We start from the raw sequence: 24,969 nt of genomic DNA, 5'->3' as shown, positions 1-24,969 counted from the left end.
GGTTTGAGGGGCTCAGCACCCAAGGTAAGGGAGCTATGCACCTGGGAGGTATTTGTATATATTTTTTTAATTTTTAGAAGTGCCCCCTAGGGTGCCCGGTTGCTGTCCTGGCATGTGAGGGGGACCAGTGCACTACAAATGCTGGCTCCTCCCATGACCAAATGCCTTGGATTTCGCCGGTTTTGAGGTCGCCGGCATTTTTTTTCCATTATCGCTGAAAAACAAAACCGGCCATCTCTGGCATTTGGCCGGGCTAAACCGTATTATCGGGAAAAAAGATGGCCGGCCATCTTTTTCGATAATACGGTTCCGGCCAGCTGTTGCGCCGCCGCCAAAATAGATTGCCGGCGATCTATTTCGCCGGTGACGTTCGATTATGCCCCTCTATGCCTCCCAAGCTAACATTACATGCAGTAGTTAACAACTTGTTTACTTCTAGCCATAGTGGGAGTAAACCTTCTTATCCTGAACTGTGTTTAGGTCAGGGAAGGTAAATAATACACACAGATTAAATTTTCAAATCTAAATGCATTGTTTACAATGGAAAATGTGCTTGTAGAACAGGCAAGTGCAAATTCCTACGGGTACTTTTCTCTGGGACAATTTTTTAAAGGGAAAGTAAGAGCATAGTTTCCTTTTGAGAAGTACGAAGCCTACTGCTAAAACGTACCCACGAACTTCACATCAGTATGAGCCCATTTGAAAATTACTTAGCGGTGTGCACATCTTATATAGCAACAGTACACTAAAAAACAGAGAAGTATTATTATTGTGGAGAAAGTGGAACAGTCAGCAAGGCTGTGAGAACAACACTGATGAAAACTGATTGCCAGGAACTTTGCCAGGTGCAAATACTGAATAATCAAGGATAAAGGATGAGTTGACCTAGAAAGTTTCCTTTGCAGCAGATGCTTGCAGAGTATGCTGCTAAATCGGGCTGCAAAGGTTGTTTAGTGTCTAAGTAGTTCTTGTTCTAGGCCCACTAGCTACTGGATCAGAACAGGTTGTGACAATATCAGGGTACTACGATATCTGAAGACTGATGAAAGGAAGGAAGTTTATGGATGTAGTTAGACATAAGAACGGTAATTTTATAAACCATTCTGCAGGTAAAACTCTGCATTACCCATAAGGAAAGGGATTTTATAAAATTTTTCCCCCTATCTGTGGGTGAAAGAAGGTATATAATGCCTTTGCATATGTACTTTTTCTTCATTTTATGAGCAGGTGTTCCTGGTGGTGGAAAATACATGAAACAGTACTGTGTGTGAAGTTTTACATGCGGATTCTATAAATGGTGTGTAAACTTCTGCATGCAAAGTTGTGTATTATCCTGAGATGCACGCACAATTAAATTGGCTAATGAGCCAACTAGCATCAATAACTGGGGGTAAGTGCATAAGTACATAAGTATTGCCATCCTGAGACAGACCGAAGGTCCATCAAGCCCAGTATTCTGTTTCCAACAGTGGCCAATCCAGGTCACAAGTACCTGGCAAGATCCCAAAAAAGTACAATACATTTTATGCAGCTTATCCTAGAAATAAGCAGTGGATTTTCCCCAAGTCCATTTTAATAATGGTCTGTGGAATTTTCCTTTAGGAAGCCATCCAAACCTATTTTAAACCCCGCTAAGCTAACTGCTTTTACTACATTCACTGGCAATGGATTCCAGAGCTTAATTACATGTTGAGTGAAGAAACAAATTCTCCAATTCATTTTAAATTTACTACTTTGTATCTTCATTGTGTGCTCCTAGTCCTAGTAGTTTTGGAAAGAGTAAACAAGCGATTCATGTCTACCCGTTCCACTCTACTCATTATTTTGTAGACCTTGGTAGGCATTTTTCTATACAGATCTGCACACAGATCTTATAGTGTGCAACTGGAAAGGAGCTGTGGCCAAAGGAAAGGAATGGGTGGGCTAGGGGCATTCACTAAAGATGTGCACAGTATCACTGAATACTGGTGATCTGCACCTAAATTACACACCAGGATTTTACAGGTTTCAGTTGGTATAAATCCTCACACCCAAAGTTTGGCGCAGAAATCAGCTCTAAGCATGATTCTATAAAGTGCGCAACTCAGAGACCCATTTATAGAACAGCACTTCGTGCAGATTTTTTTTTCAGCGCTGTTTTTTGAACGCCAGTTACTGAATCTAGTTTATATAGGGTAGGCAGAAATTTTCAAAAGTTTGAATGCATTTTTACTTGGAAAAAATATTCAGACAATATAGTAGGTGTAAATGTCTCTTTTTTGAGACAATTTTCAAGTGAAAGTATGCATAAATCAACAAATTCTATAAACGGTGCTCAAAATTGCACTCAATTTGCACACACAGTTTAATTGAGTAATGAGCCAATTAGAGTATGTAAATGTGTGATAAAAATCAGGGTCACCGAGAGGGGGGGGGGCAAAATTCCCCGGGCCCAGCCCCCAAGGGGGGCCCGATGCCAGGATCTCTCTCTCTCTCTCTCCTGCTCCTGAGAGGACCCAGGTGATCGTGTCCCGACAGGAGAAAGAGAGAGAAAACTTCGGCATCAGGCCCCCCTGGGAGGCTGGGGAGGAGAACTCCAGGCCAGGGCCTCTGGTTTGACTGGCGAGGGTCTCCCCAGACCCCACCAGCAAAAGAGGTCTTTCTCCAGTGCTACTCTTCACTCTGCCACATTGCCTGCCAAGCAGCTGCTTTTCCCCTCAGGCCGCGCATGCTCAGTTTTGCTAAAAATCAGTTTTTTTTTGTGCTACTTGGCAAGAATTTGATTTTGCACACACATCTTGGTAGGCACTGTTCTATAATGATGCACGCTGTAACGTTTTCAGTGCACAACTGAAAAGAGGGTGTGTCCATGGAAGGAGCATGGACAGGTCAGAGGCATTAACAACAGATGCGCCCAGTAATAGAGAATATGAGAAATCCACACCTAATTTAGGTGCAAACATTTACACCAAAATTCAGCTGGTGTAAATCCTTGTGCCCAAAATTGTGGGCAGATCACAGTGCTAAGGACTAGATTCAATATATCACGCCTAAAAAAATTGGCGCTGAAATGAAACACGCCTAAGCATATTCTAGTAATAATAAGCCTAAATTTCCACGTGGTTTATAGAATACACAGACCGCCGGCCCCGCACAACTAAATTTAGTCACGGGCAGTTACGCCAAGTAAACCTTGACGTAAATCCCAATTGCCTAAATTAGGCACAGACCAGGTGTATTCCATAACAATGCGTATTTCCTCCTATTTGCTTTAAAAGTATTTCCATGTAACTTCATTGGTGTTCCCTAGTCTTTGTACTTTTCCAAAGAGTAAAAAAATTGATTTAATTCTACTCGTTCTACACCACTCAGGTTTTTGTAAATCTCAATCAAATCCCTCGTCAGCTGAAGGGGCCCTAACCTCTTTAGCCTTTCCTCTTATGGGAGGAGTTCCATCCTCTATATCATTTTGGTGGCTCTGTCTTTGTTGAGAATAGGCTCATTACCCTTGACGTACAGCTGGTATTCCACATAAATACTTATACATGTGTTATAGAACAGAGATGCACTGCCCGTAGAAATATGGTGCTAAGTAGTGGCTTCCACTTATAGACGTGTCCCCCCAGTTAAAAGTGGAAAAAAAAAGCATTAACAATTTTATCACGAAATGGAGAAAAGGAAGAAAAAGAAAAGAGGCTGAACAAGCAGGTTAAAGAAAATGAATACTTGTGTAAATCACGAAAATATCCCAATGTGGCCCTGTTTCAGCTAACTAGCGTTTATCAGGGAGAACTGCTTAACCAATCAGGAAATGCACAACTGTGTGATGAAATTACATCAGGGAGGGAAAGGAATTAAAAGGGTATTTTGTACTTCAAAGTTAAATATAAACAGGCTGAAGCAAAGAGAACCAGGGGTGTGTGTGTGTGTGTGTTGGGGAGAAAACGTTGCAGGCAACTGAGATCCCAATACAGGTAAGTGATTCCTGGCTTTTTATTCTATAGTTCAGCAGTTTGGCTGTGGTTTTGCTTTCAGATTTAGGTTCTCCATAGTTTCCTGTACTGGTTAGTTTATTGCACATCTATAGACTGTTTGGCTATGGTTTTGCTTTCAGAGTTCTGCTCTCTATTGTTATCTGTACTGCTTTTTAACTGTACAGTACAGGCCTTTTAAACTGTCTTTTGCCTCCCTTTACAGTAATCTGTTGATGAACTGCTAAATTATTGTCTAGTGAACTTTTGAAACTTTCTGCTATATTTTTTTTCCTATTGGCATTCACAGCTACAGTTTGCTTTCAGTCCAGATAAGGTCTACAGGCCCTGGACAATTAAATTCCATGCTTTTATACCCGGGTTTAATTTGTCATAAGCGTTTGGCATTTAAAACTGCTACGTTTCTAGGAAAAACTGGTTTCTAGAAGTGATTGAATTTTCTTTTTCTTGTGCCTTGTACTGCTATCTTCTCCAGCATGGGGTACTTTCCTGAATCACTGTTAGCAGAGCTGGTGCGAGGGTAGTGGGCGCTCCCCGGGCCTAGGCAAACCTTCAGCCCTACACCCTACCCCACCTCAATTAACTTTCATTCCCTTAACCTGCAAATCCCTTACCAAGAGTCTGATAATGAAACTCAAGAATGATCATAACAAAAAAACCCAATAAAAATGCAGTTTATGCACTAATGGTTCTTTGGATTTGTCTAGCTGTCAGGATGTATTGTTTTGCTTTGGCTGCAGCTGTTCTTTTCTGCCCACCAATAAGTTGCCACCCTAGGCGACTGCCTTGCCTAATGGATGGGCCAGCCCTGATTGTTAGCCAAGTATCTCTCGCCAGAGGGTGATCTCTGCACACAGACATTAAGCCTGGTTTGACACTGTTTCTCACACAGATGGTGTGCTCCACTGCAGGCAACCGAGTTCCTTCTAAGAGATTCCCGGTTATTTTTTTATTTCCTACGTTTCAACTATTTGGCTCTGGGTTTGCGCTCAGATTTCTGTTCTCTATAGTTCCCTGAACTGGTTAGTTATCTCGAGTTTACTGCACATTTGTATTTCAGGTTTTTACTGGGGTGGCCCGACCATTAGGCCACCTGAGGCGGGGGCCTCAGGCGGCACTCTTTAGGAGCGGCATCTCAGGGGGCGGCTTCACGGCGTTTTACTTGGTCATCCATCCCAAGCATCTTTCCAAAACTGTTCTTAGGTCCCCTTTTACAAAGCGGCGGTAAGCCCAATGCGGGCTTATCGCTCACTGAAAAGGTAGTTCCCACCCCAAGTGCGCTGTCATATCCATGTATTTATTTTTGTAGCACCGGTGTGTACCAGGCGGCAATTGGGCAGTGCTGTGTGCGCTGCCTGGTTACCGTCGGGTTAGCATGGGAGCCCCCTACCACCATCTCTCACACAGATTTACACATACTCTGAAATTGTAACTGTATGTGTACCAAGAGGATGTTCTATGCAATGTGGAGGCTGCGGCGTATCAGATTCTGTCTCACCACAGAGCTCTTCCGCACTCTCGTTCACTGGCTAGTTCTGCCTCACCTAGACTACTGTAGTGGGATATATGCGGGCTGTCAGGAGCACCTACTGAGAAAGTTCCAGACTGCCCAGAATACTGCTGCCAGACTCATCTTGGGAAAACCGCGCATGGTCCATGCGCAGCCTCTGCGTTTCAATCTACACTGGCTACCCATAAAAGAACATATCGCTTTCAAGGTCTGCAAGTCAACGCATAAAATAATTATGGATTAGCTCCGGAATACATGATTCCTTTAATAGCTCTACCCCCAAGAAATGCCGTAAAATCAGCTCGCTCCTATCTCCAGCTACGTTACCCTACTTGTAGGGGTGTCAAATACAAGCTTCTTGTTGCCTCGTCTTTCCACTACACCAGCCCGAAGACTTGGAATTCTCTACCTTTGGCCTTAAAATCGCAAGCCGGTCACCATCTTTTCAAGAAGCTGCTGAAAACGTTCCTCTCTGAAACTACATACCCCACCAGTAACTCTGCTGTTTAGTTCTTATTGCTGTTGTTAGCGTTACATCCTTATTCTTCAGTAGCGCTCATGTATTGTGCTTTTCTTCTTTTTTATAATTCATGTAAGCCACATTGTGTCTGCATTTGTGAGAAAATGTGGGGTAAAAATGAACCTTCAATAAATAAATATTTAATAAAATGTGAATATATATTTCAGCTCTTCCCTGTTCACTTTGGTCTATGCTAAAACTTATATTAATAAGTTTAATGTCCAAGTCAGTAAACATTTAACATGCACCTTATAATGTCAATGAACAAGCGATACAATTAGATTTAAAATCCACAGTCAAAAAAAAAAAAGTTCCCTGTAGCATCATCATGCAAAACTATAAAAAATGAATTGGTATTTCAGTGTCGAGGGAAGGAGTAACCAGTTTAATTTAATTTAGTTATATGCTTGATATACAGCCATCCAATAATATTGCAATCAAACAGGTTACATAAAATAAATCTCCCACAGATTTGCAGGGTATAGATCTAAGTATTTCCTTATATGGGAATATGACCTCCAGTAGTAGGCAAGCAGACTACCACTAGGGGCACCATTTTGATTGTGGCTCAGGACTGACCAGGAGTTGCTCCTGGTCTAATACTTCCCTCTGGACCCCCAAGGACGCCCCCCCCCCCAGACCCTCCTCCAGGCCACCAATGAGATAAGGTAGCCCTATGGACTGTATGTGTGTGTGGGGAGGGGGCTTATTCTTGTGGGGGACCCTGTACTGCTGGCACAGAAGCATTGGACCATAAAAATAACAATGTTTGCAAGTTGGCTCACAAGCAGCGTTATTCGTCCAACCTTAGATTCAGCAACCTACAATACCGGGATTCTGCACGTTGCTAAATACCACGGGGCCTCAAGGTGCAGTTAAGGGCTATCTTTTACCACACCTTGACAAATTAATTATTGCATTAAGGAATTTTTTTTCCCTTAATGCAATAATTAATTCTTCTTTGAGATCTGCTGAAAGGGGCGACCATTTGACCTTTACTGAAGAAGAACACCTTAGATCTAAAAATTCTTTGAAATTATCATCCAGTGTCTATCATAGCTAAGTTGATTGAGAAGGTTGTGTTAAATCAACTATGTTGGCTTTTAGGAAAAATGAATATTCTTGACCTATACCAATATGGCTTTCACAGTTGACATAACACTGAATCTCTTTTGATTTCCTCTGTTGATGTTGTTTGTCAACATCATGGTATTGATTACTGCAATAATTTTTTTTTTTGTATTTCTAGACATTTCTGCAGCATTCAATACTATGGATCATAAGATTCTATTGAATTCTTTGTAGGCATTTGCTGATCAAGTTTTTAAATGGTTTGTCTTTTTTGGAAGATGAGACACAGGAAGTATGCATAGTTGACTCTTTTTCAAAGCCAATTATACATAGAACTTCTGTAGCTCGGAGCTATGATTTTGTTTAATATCTATATGGTTCCTCTATGTTGGTTGTTAAAATCTTTGAATGTTCATTATAGATGATTTCCAGTTCTTTTTTTCCTTCATTTGATCGAACTTTTGCTGAAGTATATAATACTCTGTGTTCTCACATGAATACTATTTTGATATGGCTATGTCAGAATAAATTCTCAATATTGGGGAGACAGAAGTGATGGTAATTCATGGTTCCCCACTATTGATTGTACCAGACCAGATTAAATTAGGTGATTAGGAAATATGAGTTATAGATCAAATTAGGAGTTTGGGAGTTATTATTGATACAATTGACTTTTAAACCACCAATTCATGCCATGGTAAAAGCTGCCTTCTTCAAATTTAAGGTTTAAGTAAATTGAAGCCCATGATTCTTATGGAAGATTTTCGATGAGTCATTCAAAGAATTGTTTTATTTAAATGATATTGTAATTCTTTATTTTTATGACTTCCACAATCGAGTGTAAGACCACTTCAGATTGTTGTGAGGTTACTTCTGGGAATTTGATCTTAACTGAGCAGAATGGATGGGCCATTTTTACTAGGCTAAACCCAAGAATCTAAAGTCATGGGCACTGAAAAGGCAACAGCATGTATTATTGTGTGGGATTTTTCTTTTGTCAGACACCTTTAATCCAGGCACTGTCTTGGTCAAAGAATAAATGCTAAGATTTCAACCAAGTTCATAGAGGGAGATCAGATTGCACTGGAGTTATTTATGTGGGTGTTTCTTTATTAATTGTACAATTAAAGTTATGATACAAACCAAACTAAATCTGCTTAAGTAACTTATGACAACAACACTAAGTAAGTAAGCTGGTTTAATTTTGGGTGGAATTAATTTTATATATAATTAATTCAAATAAAGTTCTAGTCATACGGGGCCCTTTTACAAAGGTGGCCTGCGTAGTGTGGGTGCGTGTATTGGATGCACGCTGGACCATTCCTTCACCGCATCTGGAAAAAAAAGTGGGGGTTTGGTTGCTGGGAAAGGGACGTGCGGCAAAATTAAAACCAGCATGTGTTTATGGCCTGAGCCCTTAACGCCACCCATTGACTTAGCGGTAAGGGCTCATGCGTTACCCGTAAGGTAAGCGTCCAGCATGCGCCAACTGACGATTACCATTGGGAACGCCCCCATGGTAGAAAATAGAAAATTATTTTCTACTGTGGGTTTTTGGTGCGTGCCAAACTCCGAATTACCACCAGGTACACACCACCAGGTACACACACTAGCCAGACAGTAATTCCAATTTGACACGCGCTGCATTGCGCATAGGCCCTTACACACCTTTGTAAAAGGCCCCCACAGTCATTTATACTATCCTCTGGTTTACATATTCATTTTGACAAATTAATATCGCAGAAAATGGGAAAGCGACAAGAGATTATATAGTAAAATCGAAACTCAATTTGAGCAAAAAGACTGGCACAAAACAGATATGCTTTTTCTCCTTCTACCACCCTAGTGAGCCTTGTGAGCAGTTTTCAAAGACATTTAAGTGGGTAAAAGGTGTTGTACCACATATATCAGTCACCTAAAATTTGCCCTCCCCCAACATGGCTAAAAGTACACACAGAGTTTCACAATTTGTGAACTTTAAGTTGCACTATGAGGATAGGGTTACCATTCATCTGGATTTCCCCGGATATGTCCTCTTTTTGAAGGCATTCCGGGGTGTCCGGCGGGTTTTATCCGCCCGCCTGTTTGTTTGGATTTCTGGACAAACGGGCGGGCGAGCGGCGTCATGGGTCTCCCCTCCCCTTTCCTTACTTACTATCTGCCCTGGTGGTCTAGTGACCTCTTCGGGGCAGGAAAGAGCCCCATCCTTCCCGGTCTCAGCTAGGGATTCAAAATGGCCACTGAGAGTTGAAGTCTCGCGAGGCCACTTCAACTCTCAGCGGCCATTTTGAATCCCCAGCTGAGACTGAGAAGGATGCAGCGCTCCGGGCAGAAAAGAGGGGGCTCTTTCCTGCCCCCGAAGAGGTCACTAGACCACCAGGGCAGTAGATAGTAAGTAAGGGGAGGGGAATATGTGACAAGGGGGAGGGGAGGGGAATATGTGACCCGTGAGAGGGGAGGGGAATATGTGACAGGGGGCGGGATGACGATCTGAAAGGGTTGCGATGTGGGCGGGGCAGGGGGCGTGACATGCTACCTCTTTTTCAGAGGACAAAATATGGTAACCCTCTATGAGGAGGCATTTCTAGAAGCATCTTTAGGTTTGGGGAGAAAACTAATATGTACAGATTGCATTTTCAAATCTATTCATGTTATTTTCTATTTTAAAAAAGTGCCAGCACAAAAAGCAGATAAGAGTGTTGGCACTATTTTGTACCTGTGGCAAGTTTTTGACCATAGAAACAGTAAAAAGGAGGCAATTCTGTAACAGATGCCTCATTTTAGGTGCCTGAAGCCATGCAGTGAGAGCCTATGCTAAGCAAGTCTGCCGAGAGACAAACCTAAGCCCGCGGCAAACAACCTTCAAGGCCCAGCTGCTACCCCCCACCGCTGCCGCTGCTCCCCTGTCCCCCCCCCCCCACCCCCACAGCGAATGAGAGAGAGTGCTCTGCCAACTATACAGATCCTTTTTACTGCTTCATCCCGCCTCCTGTGAAATAACTTCCTGTTTCCACATAGGCAGGATGCGGCAGAAAGAAGGACCTGTGGCCAACAGAGAAGTCTCTTTTGATCACTGGTGCTGGGACCTCCTTGGAGACCAGACCTAGGGAATCTTGCCCCCCTGATCTTCCTCTCGGCAGCCCTGATTCTATAACAGTATTTGGGTGCCCAGATTCCGTAATAGAATACTAGCATAACCTGGCAATGGTGTGCTTAATATTTATGCACCCACTGTTACAACATCCACAGAGCTGGCATAACTGTGGTCCTATAATGTGGCAAGGGCATGCAAATCTGACAGTATTCTGCACATGAAAGTCGCTGCCCGGCCTGTGGCTCTCCTAAGCTCCACCCATGTGAATACCCCCCTTGCATTTACGTGGTATGCCACTTACAGAATAGTGCTTAGTTGCTTTGCTACCATACTTAGTTGCTTAAGTGCACACTTACCCAAAAAGTGCTTCTATTCTATGAATTTATGGGTGCAAATGGCTCATAAATGAGGGTTCTCAGCACTGTTCCCTTTAAGCTGAGTAGGCGTCCTCCACCTACTGTCCTGCCAGTAGGAGGTGCTGTTTCACTGTAAGGGACAGGCAAGCTCTGCAGAACTTCAGGGATCCTGCCTGTCCTTAGCCACTGAAAACACAGTATTGATGCAGTGCCACCTACTGGCAGCAATGCAATTGGAGGACTCCATCTCTATTTAGAGGGAACAGTGGTGCTCAGTTATAGACTTGCCCTTCACAACTGTATACCTTGTCTTTAAGAACTGGTGCACAGTCCATAGGTGAACATACTCGCAGATCTTGCCTAGTGTAAGCAGTTTTCAAAGCCATTTACCCCGCAGATTCTAGATATGGTGACTAAAGTTGTGCATGCAGATTTGGCAGTGCAGTCAAATTGCACATGCAACTTAATTGTTTAATGAACCAATTGGCACCAATAATTGGTCAATAACAATTATCGGCACTAATTAGAATTTACACGCACAAGTGGTGCATGCAAATTCTAATGCACTGATCTCAAAAGGGGTGTGGCCATGGGCGGGTTGTGGGTGTTCCTAGAAACTATGCGCACTATTATAGAATATACCCGAGCTGCGCCTAAGTTAGGAGTGGGCATTTATACCAGTTTTTAGTTGGTGTAAATGGTCATGCCTAAATTTAATCGAGGGTCTGGGCGCTACGCATATTCTATACACCATACTTAACATTATAGAATAGCGCTAAGCTTGGGTTTTTTTCTCGCCAATTTTTTCTGCGCAATATATAGAATCTAGTCCTTACTATATGTAAAAAAAAAAAAAAGTTATTCCAAGATGGAAACTGAAGATTTCAAATCTGCCACCCTCAATGTGGCTAAAAGCAAGTGATCATGGCTACTTTGATCTTGCAGTCATTTTCAAAATGAAAGTATGGATAAACATTCCCTTTGTAAACTGTTGAAAGACCTTGCACCAGAGCAGGACAACAGGTGAGCACTGATTATGAGACACTTTTCCATCTGCAAATGCTGGTAGACTGCAGTATTTCAGAATAAAAGATGGGTTGACCCAAAAAGCTTGCTTGCCTGCTGGTCTGTCAAAATGTTGCTTGCTTGCAGAAATCTGCACATACAAGAGGTTGCTAAATCAGGTGAAAAAGATTGTTCAACGTCATAGTAATTTTTGCCAGTGGGATAGGAATGGTTGTGATAGCACAGGGATTGTCTAGAAATTGAGGAAGGAAGCAGGATTATGGGAACAGTTAGACATTAGGGAAAGGGGAAGGGATTTAATATATCACCTTTCTGTGCTACAATGAAAGTGGTTTACATATTAGATACAGGCACTTTTTCTGTCCCTAGAGGGCTCACAAACTAAGAATCCAGAAATCACAGCTGTTTTTATTTCAAGGTTTGTCAAATTCTTCTCACACTGTGTGAACACTTCTTTTCTCCCAAATAGTATTAAAACTAGGGAGCCCTTTTACTTAGGTGCGCTGAAAAATGGACTGCGCTGGTGTACTCACCCACGTGGACTACTGCAATAGCATTTTCATAGGCTGTAAGGCCCAAATCTTGAAAAATCTTCAGACTGCCCAAAACACGGCAGCCAGACTCATTTTGGTAAATCACGATTTGAGAGTGCAACACCTCTTCGTGAACTGGCTCCCTATTAGAGAATGAATACACTTCAAGGTCCACACTTTGATTCACAGGATCATCCATGGAGACTCCCCGAGCTACATGACCAACTTGATTGACCCACCCACCAGAAACACTTCAGAATCCTCACAAAATTACCTTGACCTGCACTATCCCAACTGCAAAGGTCTCAAGTACAAATCTTTGTTTGATTCCAACTTCTCCTTCAAAGGTAGTCAACTCTGGAATGCAGACCTATCCGTTCTATCAAAGACTACCTACCCTTCAGAATATCTCTGAAAACCCATCTATTCAAGGAAGTTTATCCAAACGCCTCATCCTAACCCTATTATCCCATCTATTCATCACCTGATCCTGCAACAACGGCTATAACTCATATCACATTTCCTCTAATTTTCCCTATACTTACCCCGACCTTTCCTCTGATTATCTCTATCTAGCCTAAAACTAGCTCTTAATAATATTACTATTATTAATAATAATATTCCCTATTCATACACCTCCATTATTCTGCATCTCCATTACTCTGCTAAGATTTACCTGTTTTTCTCTACACTGCTTTGCTTTGCAATACTATTACTATGTAAGCCGCATTGCACCTGCTATGAGTGGGAAAGTGCGGGGTACAAATGTAACAAATAATAATAATAATAGATGTATGTACTGGATTCACGCAGGTCCATTTTTCGGCGTACCTGCAAAAAAGTTCTTGGATTCGTTTTGGCCGAAAATGGATGTGCGGCAAAATAAAAATTGACATGCGTTCATCTTGGGCCTAAGACAGTGGTGTGCTGGAGCCAGCTCGCTCTGGCTAGCAAGAGCCGGTTGTTAAATTCTGCTTGGACTTGCGAGCCGGTTGATGAAAAGCGCGAGCCGGCTCTCCCTCTCTCCTCCCTCCAGATCTGGTCCCTCACCGACCCTGCCAGCGCTGACTCTCCCCCGCTGCCGGTTCACGCAGGGCCGGTCTGCCACTTATCTGCCCGCCCTGGCGCCCTCTTCTCCCCCTTGGATCCTTTTTCTTTTATTTTAAATTTACCGGCTCCATCTGAGTCCGACTGCATGGGTGGCAGCGTCACTGGAAGCGCTCCCCTCCGTCCCGAGTCCCGACGTCGTTTCTAGCAGAAGCTTCCTTATTCGTTCTTTCTCAGTGTCCCGCCCTCGGTCGGACTCGGACGGAGCCGGTAAATTTAAAATAAAATAAAAAGGATCCTTGGGGGGAGAAGAGGGCGCCAGGGCGGGCAAGCAGTTGGACATGGGAGCGGGAGGGCAAGGGAGAGAGGACCATCTGGACATGGCAGGGCTCAGGGAGAGAGGGGAATTGCTGGATAGGGATGAATGGAGGGGGCAGGGGGCAGATGGGCATGGATGGATATGGATTGCAGGGCAGGGCAGGGCTCAGGGAGAGAGGGGAATTCCTGGATAGGGATGAATGGAGGGGGCAGGGGACAGATGGGCATGGATGGATATGGATTGCAGGGCTCAGGGAGAGAGGGGAATTGCTGGATATGGATGAATGGAGGGGGCAGGGGACAGATGGGCATGGATGGATATGGATTGCAGAGGTCAGGGAGAGAGGGGAATTGCTGGATATGGATGAATGGAGGGGGCAGGGGACAGAGGAGCATGGATGGGAGGGCAGGGCTCAGGGAGAGAGGGGAATTGCTGGATAGGGATGAATGGAGGGGCAGGGGACAGATGGGCATGGATGGATATGGATTGCAGGGCAGGGCTCAGGGAGAGAGGGGAATTGCTGGATAGGGATGAATGGAGGGGGCAGGGGACAGATGGGCATGGATGGATATGGATTGCAGGGCAGGGCTCAGGGAGAGAGGGGAATTGCTGGATAGGGATGAATGGAGGGGGCAGGGGACAGAGGAGCATGGATGGGAGGGCAGGGCTCAGGGAGAGAAGAGAAATTGCTGGACATAGAGGGGAGGGAAGAGAGATGAAGGAGATGAAATGAGGGAAAAGGAAGAGAGGAGAAAAACTGCACATGGATGAAGAAAATAGGCAGAAGCTGAGGACCAGAAATGAAGAAGAAAGGAGGAAAGAAAAGAAATAAATGGAAAGGAAGCCCTGGAAACGGAGTTAAGAGGACAGATAGCAGCAGAATCGGATACTGGGCCAGCATGATCAGAAAAACAAAGTCACCAGACAACAAAGGTAGAAAAAAAATCATTTTATTTTCATTATAGTGTTTGGAATATGTTCACTTTGAGAATCAGATGCTCAACATTAAAAGTTTATATTTATTTACTTATTTATGGTATTTTATCGCACATTAAACATGAATTAGATTGGAACCTGGGATCATTTCATTTTTTTTCCCTGGAGTAATGCATTGCCGCCACCCCCCCCCCCCCCCACCCCAGGCTCTCTCCCCGGCCATAGCCAGCTCTGCAATTTGGGGGGGGGGGGTGCAGAGGGGGACCGGGGAGAGAGCCTGTTGTTAAACATTTACCAGCACACCACTGGCCTAAGACCTTACCGCCATCCATTGACCTAGCGGTAAGGTCTCGCGTGTTAACCAGGCGGTAATGGTCTATGCACGTACAATACCAATTACTGCCCGATTAGTGCCACGCGCTGGAAATTTTCCGGTGTGTAGAAAATGAAATCACCGCCCGGGCCACGCCTAGGCGCATACGTGGCTTAGTAAAAGGTCCCCACAGAGCATTAATATTACATTCAGAATTAATCTGTGAAAATAAACTAGACATCTGTGAGAGTGATGATAGTAACAAGTAGTCACCATGCAAGAGATGAAAAGGCCACTGTATCTGTTAGTATCACAGCTCATTTGAAAGAATGTAAAGCACTAGAGTGCTGCCAATTTCTTAAGAAAAAAACTCTAGCTTAAGAATGATTCCACATCAAAATAAAACACAAATTGTACGTAGTCTGAAAGATCTAGCTATGTATGTATGTCTGTATGCCTGTGTGTAATACAGATACAATCACTACTATTAAGTGATATTTCCATTCAAGTCAGCTTTTCTTAGACATGGTCAGATTAGAGAATTATCCAATGGGCCAGAGTGATAATGGCAGATGTAAGGAGTGTCCAGGGTGCACATATGCCTGAAATAAAAAAAAAAACAACAGGGTAAACCCAGGGCAACCCACAGCAAGCTGCAGAATCATCTTTTTATGTTCTTTTGACATTTAGAACCTACACTGTTTCTGAAACTTTTACTTCATTCAGAACAAACAAGAAAATATTTTTCTTTCCTGGAGGAAGAAAACGAGCAGCAGTTATCTGCACGGTGTGCATGTTCACATCTAGCTCTCTCTCTCTCTACATATGTATGTAGTCGTATACATATATTTGCAGAGAAGCAAGGCTTCCCAATTCCAGAAATGAGATGTTAGGCCAGTCCTGGATTTTGGACAAATTCATCCTGATACATTTTGGGATCTGGAGCCTAGAGATTGGAAACACAGCATTGAAGCACCACCCGCTACTGGTACCAATGCAGTTGGAGGATACCTACTCAGTTTAGAGGAAACAGTCGTTCCAATATTAAAACAGCGAAAACAAAAAAAGGGGTGGGGAAAATAGGCTCTATTCAGACAATGGGGCAGACGTATAAATTAGTTAAAACAATGATTTTTATTGTGAATAGGTGACTCGACACAGCCGTGTTTCGGCGCTGTAGCGCCTTCCTCAGGAGTCTTCCGGAAGTGTTTCAATCTTTGGGGTGATTGGCACACTGGGGAAAAAACACTAGGGGATACACAATTCTTTCTTCCAAAGGAATATTCAATGGTTAGATGGGTAACACTCAGGAAGATAATGACATAAAGAAATGCACAGTTCCTCCTTGAGAGCGAGCGAGTGGCGATGCAAAAATCTCAAGAATATTTGCACATCCGATTGTGTATCCCCTAGTGTTTTTTCCCCAGTGTGCCAATCACCCCAAAGATTGAAACACTTCCGGAAGACTCCTGAGGAAGGCGCTACGGCGCCGAAACACGGCTGTGTTGAGTCACCTATTCACAATAAAAATCATTGTTTTAACTAATTTATACATCTGCCCCATTGTCTGAATAGAGTCTATTTTCCCCACCCCTTTTTTTGTTTTCGCTTTTTTTGTCCTGTGGGGATCAAGTGCACCTCCACACTCCGTGTGGTTTTTCTCTGTCCAATATTAAAACATACATACACACAAACAGATATCAAAAGAAAAGTACTCCAACATCTAGACTACTGCAACGCACTCTACGCCAGCTGCAAAGAGCAAATAATCAAAAAACTCCAGACAGCCCAGAACACAGCAGCCAGACTAATATTCGGCAAACCAAGATATGAATGCGCGACACCCCTACGAGAAAAACTACACTGGCTCCCACTTAAAGAACGCATCACGTTCAAACTTTGTACTCTAGTCCACAAGATCATCCGTGGAGACGCCCCAGCCTACATGTCAGACCTAATAGAACTACCACCCAGGAACGCAATAAAATCTTCTCACACATTCCTCAATCTTCATCCTCCCAATTGTAAAGGACTGAAATACAAATTGTTGCATGCATCTACCTTCTCCTATATGAGCGCTCAGCTATGGAACGCACTACCACGCAACTTGAAAACGGTCCATGAACTGGCCAATTTCCGCAAACTACTGAAAACTTATCTCTTCGACAAGTCTTATCACAAAGATTAGCACATGTAACTGTACAATCTTTAATATATATAGGAATGCCTTATAACGTATTTTGCTGTAATACAACCATGTACTTCACCACCATGTAAAACCCAAACCCTCCATAAACCAAATGTATATTCTCTTCTATTTCCAATATCCACAACGAATTGTAAGCCACATTGAGCCTGCAAAGAGGTGGGATAATGTGGGATACAAATGCAATAAATAAATAAATAAAAACACTGCATATTCGGCAAAACAAAATATGAAAGTGCTAAACCTCTATGAGAAAAGCGACTGTTCACGCTATCCAAAAATACTAGGACTAGAGGGCATGAGTTGAAGCTACAGTGTGGTAAATTTAAAACGAATCGGAGAAAATTTTTCTTCACCCAACGTGTAATTAGACTCTGGAATTCATTGCCGGAGAACGTGGTACGGGCGGTTAGCTTGACGGAGTTTAAAAAGGGGTTAGATAGATTCCTAAAGGACAAGTCCATAGACCGCTATTAAATGGACTGGAAAATTCCTCATTTTTAGGTATAACTTGTCTGGAATGTTTTTACGTTTGGGGAGCGTGCCAGGTGCCCTTGACCTGGATTGGCCACTGTCGGTGACAGGATGCTGGGCTAGATGGACCTTTGGTCTTTCCCAGTATGGCACTACTTATGTACTTATGTACTTATTGGCTCCCACTTAAAGGAAGCATCACGTTCAAAATATGCACCCTAGTTCACAAAATCATTCACAGAGAAGCACCAGCCTACATGTCAGACCTGATAGACTTACCACCTAGGAATGCTAAAAGATCATCCCGCACATTCCTTAATCTGCACTTCCCCAACTGCAAGGGTCTAAAATACAAATTAATGCATGCGTCGAACTTTACCTACTTGAGCACACAGTTATGGAACGCACTGCCACGCAACTTAAAAACGATTTACGAACTAACCAACTTCCGAAAACTACTGAAGACCCATCCCTTTAACAAAGCATACCACAAAGAGCAACAAATGTGAACATACTCCACTCCTCCACATATATTCAGAACTGTCTTATAATATCTGCTTGTTATACTACTATCATGTTCTATCATTATCATGTTACCCATGATTCTTCTGTAACACTAAATGTCTATTTTCTAATATATCTTCACCATTCATGATGTATTGTAAGCCACATTGAACCTGAAAAAAGGTGGGAAAATGTGGGATACAAATGCAATGAAATAAAATAAAAATATCAGTATCTCTTCCCCTGCTCATCCAGTTCCAACAATATCAGACTGACATAAATGCGTGCATGAAAAGATAGGTCTTAAAAGCTTCTCAAACTGTCTCACCGTACCACATAAACGAAGGTATCCAGGCATCTCATTCCATAAAGAAGCGCCTGCTACATGTAATGCCACGTCATATGGGTATTACTAGAACAGCAGTGATAGATTTTTCCAGAGGCCCCGGGGGTGGGGGGAGTCCTTTGCCAGTGGGAGGCCTTCCCAAGAGAGGGGTTGGCAGAGAAGTTGCAGAGAAAATTGGGTCCCTGTAGTGAGTCACAGCAGGGGTGGAGTTGGAAAATGATAAAAGGGATTGTAGTGGGGAACACGAGGTCTTTGGGTGCCCTGTATCCTCAACGGGACCCTTGGGAGCATTGGGGGTCTCCTGGAGTGCAGAAATAAACTCAGGCTGAAATAAAGGAGCAGTTGCTGCCCCTCTGAGTGTCAACTGAGAAAGAACTGGAGCTTCAGGTGGATAAGGAGAGTCCAGCCTGGAACTAGGAATCGGAGCAAGGGAAGCCTGTTCAAGGCCAGGCTGTAGCCCTGCAAGATGCATCACGACACTGGATGGAGGACAGCCAAAAGGCTCTGTGCCCGAGGGAGCTGGATTGGCATCAGGAGTAACAGGAGCAGCCTTGGGATTATTGCTGGCCCAACAGGGTGGGTAATGGACAGGAGGATGTGTAAATATGTGCAGTATTTTAATACACAAAGAGTGAAGTGGAGTGGCTAAGATTATCACGAATGGTCTTGGATAAACAATATGAATAAGGGAAAGGGAAATGGGACTTGATATACCGCCTTTCTGAGGTTTTTGCAACTACATTCAAAGCGGTTTACATATATTCAGGTACTTATTTTGTACCAGGGGCAATGGAGGGTTAAGTGACTTGCCCAGAGTCTCAAGGAGCTGCAGTGGGAATCCAACTCAGTTCCCCAGGATCAAAGTCCACTGCACTAACCACTAGGCTACTCCTCCACTAGTTCTGAAGTGTTTGACTGACAGTTACAGACGTTCCAGTAAAGTTGGTTGGCATTAAATAAAATCCTGAGAGTACAGAGTGGTGTTGGTGTGAGAACGAGGTCCTCTTCCCAATACCCTGGATCTCTATTCCGGACCATTAATCCACTCCCAAGCTTGACTGCAGGTGAACTGGGACTTTGAGTGTGGTGTGTGTGGTCTCCCTGCAACACCATGACGAAGACTGGTTTTGGCTTGTGGCCCGGGTCGGACTGAGTGTGGAACTGAAAGCCGAGCAAGTTGGAGCGTGAGACCCGGGTTACATACAGAAAAGGCCATTGTCCTATCAGAATGATGCATCATGGTGACTTGGCGAATGCCTTCACGGTATTATGTAAGCCATATTGAGCATGCAAATATGTGGGGAAAATGTGGGTTACAAATGTAACAAATAAATAAATAAACGTCCCATTACATAACTGCCTCCCTGCCTCAGATCTCAACCGTTGCTTTTAAAAATAAACCCCTGGATTCCATAAATCGCACTGAAATTTCCGCACAGAAATTGAGACGTATTCTCCAATAATGCGCTTAACCTAAGTGGTTAAAAAGCTAATCAGCATTGATAATTGGATGTTATCAAGCAATTATCAGCACTAACTGGCATTAATTAGAATTTAGGCAGACTACTTGCTAAGCGTATTCTGTAAAGTGGTGTGCGCAGTTTCTAATGTGTGCTGCCAAAAAGGGGGCATGGCCATGAGCATAGAATGGGAGGTTCCTGGGCATTCCAAATATTTAAACAAAAAAAAGCAACACTGGGCCTTCAAGGCTGGGACAACAGGAGTATTTTATTAAAAAGTGACCCGACAAGGGCCGTGTTTCGGCGTTAAGTAACGCCTGCCTCAGGGATCAGAGTTTGGTTGTAAATTATACAAGATGTGTAAAATGTCCAGTGCCTCTGAGAATGAAACTTCTGAGCCAAGCGATCCTGTCGAGAATGACAGTCACGGTAAACTCCTGTGTTAGCCGTTCCTTTGATAAAAACAATTTGCAAATTGAACGGCTAAAACAGGAGTTTACCGTGACTGTCATTCTCTACAGGATCGCTTGGCTCAGAAGTTTCATTCTCAGAGGCACTGGACATTTTACACATCTTGTATAATTTACAACCAAACTTTGACCCCTGAGGCAGGTGTTACTTAACGCCAAAACAAGGCCCGTGTCGGGTCACTTTTCAATAAATTCCTCCTGTTGTCCCAGCCTTGAAGGCCCAGTGTTGCTTTTTTTATTTGTATACTTTCTATGTATGCTGTATACCCTCTCTGTTTGTTTGTTTGTTTGTTTGTTTGTTTTCATTCCAAATCTTTTACATGCAGGGTTATAGAAAACCCCTGCTCTATGCCTAACTTAGGCATCGGTATATACACCAAGTTTTACTTGGCATAAATGGAGGTACCTGAAGATAGGCATGACCGCTGAGTATATTCTATAGTCCTGCCTAGGTCCATTCTCTAATCAGCGCCTAGATTTGGGCACTGTTTATAGAATGCGTCAAGGTGGTAAATTTTTTTTTTTGCTCCAATTTTTCTGGTGCCATAAATACAATCTGGTCTAAAAACGCATATGTGCATTAAATAACCCAGAAAATTTGTATGTGTGAAAGAGCTGTGTAAATCTAAACATATAAATTCTTTGGAGTAATTTTTCAAAATAGCAGTCTGTGAATACAGTCTTGAGGCAAACAGACCTCAGCTTCCAGAGCCATTTTCAAAAACCACTTCTGCTACAATAGACCAAGGTTGCTCAGTGTCAGTCCTCGAGGGCTGCTACACAGGGGTTTTCAGGATTTCCCCAATGAATATGCATGAGAGCTATTTGCAGTACTGCCTCTATTGTATGCAAATAGATCTCATGCATATTCATTGGGGAAATCCTGAAAACCCCTGATATTGAGCACCCCTACCATAGACCCACGCCATGCCTATTTTCTCTCCTCTTCTGATACATGAGAAGAAACTCACCAAAACTGCCAGATTGCAAGGGAAAGGGCGAGGGCAAAGCACCTAGAATACAATAGCAAATATGGTTAATATTGTTTTATTAAGGCTGCTTATCAGTCATCAAGAACTATATATACTACAGTCCATTTTATTATGCGGTATATATTTGTAGTGCATTGGTCACATGACTAATATTCAGCATTTGGCAGTCAGTGCTTTTTATAAGCGCTGATCCTCACCAGCTAAATTAGACCTGGATATTCAGTACTGGGTCATGTCCAAGCACAGGCACTGAGTATCAGTCATGACCAACCAGGAGCTAGCTTCCTCCATATATCCCAGTGTCAGCCAATATAAAGCTGGGATCAGCTTAAGACATTTATCCAAGTCCGGGAGAAATATTGACCAACACGTGGATAAGGGGACTGCCACTAATGTGACATGTCCTCCAGCTAATCCCCCCCCCCCCCCCTGCCCAACCTCCCTTGTAATCAACCTTCCCCATGCTGATCTTCTCTCCTCATCTGAACTTCATTGCTTTTAGATCCTCAATTCTGTCCCCAGGCTCTTCCTGTCCCTTACCCAATCCTCCCCAATCTACCTGACCCCCCCCCCCCTCCCCACGACCACCCTTAAGACTTACCCAGAGATGATCCCTGGTGTATAGTGGTCTCCAAACAGGATAGGCCCTTCCACTCCCCCCCCCCCCACCCCCCGTCCAGCTCTGGGTTTAAAAAGGGCAGTTCTGGCCCCTAGTGTTAGTCTTGTGAAACTATTGCTAGGGGTCAATCTTCCATATAAGGGCAAACTGGTAAAATATATTTAATATACAGTAGTTTCAAAACCTTTTATGCCCAATTATTCCTAAAAAAATTGTAAATTTACCTTTACGGACTATAGGACCCACCACGACTGAATAGTCAGCTTCCACGGCAGAACGACGAGACTGCAGTCCAGAGCAAGTCTACAAAACACAGGTATCAGATCACAGCTCACTCCCCACCCTTTTCAACAATGACTGTTCCGCTCCGTTAATCTTCAGCTCTTTGTAATGTTGGGGTGTACATACTTACAGGTGCACAAGCAGTCGCCTTTGTATCACAGAGATGAATTTCACAGTGCAGGTAAACCAAGTCGTAATCCCCAACAAACTTAAATAACTGGATGGAAAACCGGCCTTGAATGGACACACCATTCTCTGCTACTCTTATGGTTGGATCCTGTTTGTTTGGACAACTGGAAAAAGAAATTGTGCGCAAATGCTGAGTACAACGAAAATTAGAGAATGCAGAACTTTGAGCATACTTTACATTCCCATGGAAGGTGCAGCAGAATTAAAGGTAAAAACCTTAAAAAATTTGGGGCAGTTATCTTCTATTTTAGTGAATGAAGACTAGCTAAGTGTCTAAAGATATCGAGGTAAAATGTGCCAACCAACTCTTTCAGCTTCTAGACAAGACAAGTTTCAAGATGATACTATTTATTTATTTATTACCTCACTGAAAACAGCACTAAAGTGCTGCTTCTGATGGCTGTTTCCAAATTCTAAAACAAAAAGGCACACAACTGCTTACAAAACAGTATATAAAAAACAACAAAGCAGTGGAATCAAATGCATTTATTGGAACAATACCCGACGTGGCCACGTTTCGCCCTCAGGCTGCGTCAGGGGTATAAACTATCAAAAGTGCATATAAATATATCATACGCACAGTAATAGTGGGATGAGAACCGTTATTCCAAAAATCTAGTTCCACTTATCTGCTACTTCCAATGCATATCAGTTCAGTTGGAAGCAGCAGATAAGTGGAACTAGATTTTTGGAATAATGGTTCTCATCCCACTATTACTGTGTATATGATATATTTTGTGAGCACTCTGGAGGGCTGGTGCAAGGGAAAGGGGATAGTGGTTCTTTCAGCCGGCATCATCCCCGGTCATTCAGCCCAGCTAGGAGAGCAGGGCGCCCTCTAGGGATCAAACTGCCAGGGAAAGCTGTAATGCAGGAGAAAAACTACACTCCCCAGAAGCCAGTGCAGGGTCAGCTGAACTCCCAGGAGGGGGAGGGTGGAATGACTGATTGGGAGATGAGGTCTGATCCTGGAGATGGGGAACAGCTGGTGGAGCTTGGGGAGGAGGAGGAGATGGAGTGGAATAAAGAAGAGGTAGAAGGAGAAGGTAAGGGGGAATGTATGGAGGTGGGTGGTTTGGCTCTAACCCGTGCAGACAGGGTGAGAGCTTTTGTGGCCTCAGCATTGCCCTGGTTGTGGTTGGGGGAAGCTGGGAGCAAAGCAGTGGGGGAGCAACTGGAAAGCACAACTTGCTACCATATTGGCTGTTCCCAAGAGGTAGTGCTGTGGAAGGGGGGAAGGGTTTTAAGACAGAAAGGCATGTGCATTTTGGAACTTAAACTGTAGGAGGTGAAAGAGGAGGTTGGTTCCAGCTAAATCTCCAAAACTATCTGCTGTGAAGATAGTGCGGCTGGAGGTTTGGGGAGGGTTTAAAACAAAAGCCTGTAATTGGAAATGAATTGAAGTTTGCTGATGGTTGGAGGTGTTTCAATAAGGCTGACATCTGTAACAATAAAGAACTTGGATTGCTTTTACGGCTGGAGTGGGACTGAGTTTCTCAGCAGCTGGCAAGGTGGAGAGAGAGAGCGAGCGAAAGTGCAGTGGCTGGCTAGGAAAGTGGATGGAAGCCCGTGAAAGCTAAGCAGGGTTGACCCCGGCTCCCACCTGGAAGGGTGACCTGGTTACAATTTATATACACTTTTAATAGTTTGTACCCCTGACGCAGCCTGAGGGCAAAACGTGGCCACATCGGGTATTGTTCCAATAAATGCATTCATTTCCAAATTCTGCCACCGTAGTCCGTCTAGTGCCTGAGCAAGGTACTGAATCCTGACTTTTACTGCACCTTGATAACTACCCTCCTTAATCACTTTTGTGCAAATGTGGCAATGACCCTTTACAGAACACCAACTAGTTGAAAAGTGCACACCATGACAAGATGGCACAAACTTTGCTGGTAGCACGGCCAGGGGTAGAGTTTGGGCAGACTGTGGAAGAAGTACACCAGTACTTGCATGGGTTACAAACTACTATATTTATGCTTACATATGACAAATATTGGCACAGATGTATTCACGTGCCCAAGGGCTGGTGTAAATGTCCACATTTGACACTTATACTAGTATTTAAAAGAAAGATAGGCTCCTCCTTACCCTCCTCCCTGCAAAAAAGGTTTATTTATTTATTACATTTCTTTCCCACATTTTCCCACCTATTTGCAGGCTCAATGTGGCTTACATAATACCGTAAGGTGATTGCCAAGACTGGTAGAGAAAAAAATATAAGGTGAAATTACATTTGAATCAGATAAAATGGGGTCAAAGAGAGGGAAGGTTAAATAATGTCCAATACGATCGTAGGGTTTGCCGTGTTGCAGAATGTAGACATCTATGTTGGGTCAGTAGGCTATGCCCTTTTGAACAGGTAAGTTTTTAATGATTTCCTGAAGTTTAGGTGGTCGTAGAATTGTTTTCAGTGTTTTTGGTAGTGCGTTCCATAATTGTGTGCCTATGTAGGAGAAGCTAGTTGCATAGGTTGCTTTGTATTTGAGTCCTTTGCAGTTTGGGTAGTGGAGGTTTAGGTATGTTCGAGATGATCCGGTTCATAACTTCATAAAAACAAGGATGAGGCTTTCAGGAAATGATGGCATTTCCTTCCTATTATCTGGTGCTATCAATGACTGAAAAAATTAGCCCAAACTTTCTTCTGACATCAGAAGAAGGCGGGGCAGTGAGCAGCGAACAAGGGAAGGCTAGAGACGTCGGGACTGGGAGCGCCGCCTCCTTCACTGAC

At 43.4% G+C, this 24,969-nt stretch overlaps 1 protein-coding gene across 1 annotated transcript in view; it reads right to left on the bottom strand.

The window, feature by feature from the left end:
• Positions 1-14,990: 14,990 nt before the first annotated feature.
• UMOD (uromodulin) overlaps positions 14,991-24,969 on the bottom strand; it is a 35,296-nt gene continuing 25,317 nt past the window's right edge. The window contains exons 12-15 of the mRNA XM_030212067.1: positions 22,180-22,342; positions 21,992-22,070; positions 21,128-21,169; positions 14,991-15,298 (exon numbers count right to left, since the gene is read on the bottom strand). Coding sequence (XP_030067927.1) covers positions 15,231-15,298; positions 21,128-21,169; positions 21,992-22,070; positions 22,180-22,342 — 352 coding nt within the window. The 3' untranslated portion in view covers positions 14,991-15,230. The remainder of the gene's footprint in view (positions 15,299-21,127; positions 21,170-21,991; positions 22,071-22,179; positions 22,343-24,969) is intronic.

The sequence above is a fragment of the Microcaecilia unicolor genome, chromosome 8 (assembly GCF_901765095.1).
Source record: "Microcaecilia unicolor chromosome 8, aMicUni1.1, whole genome shotgun sequence".
In the NCBI taxonomy this organism is placed as follows: Eukaryota; Metazoa; Chordata; class Amphibia; order Gymnophiona; family Siphonopidae; genus Microcaecilia; species Microcaecilia unicolor.
This window is presented reverse-complemented; position numbering and strand designations above follow the sequence as displayed.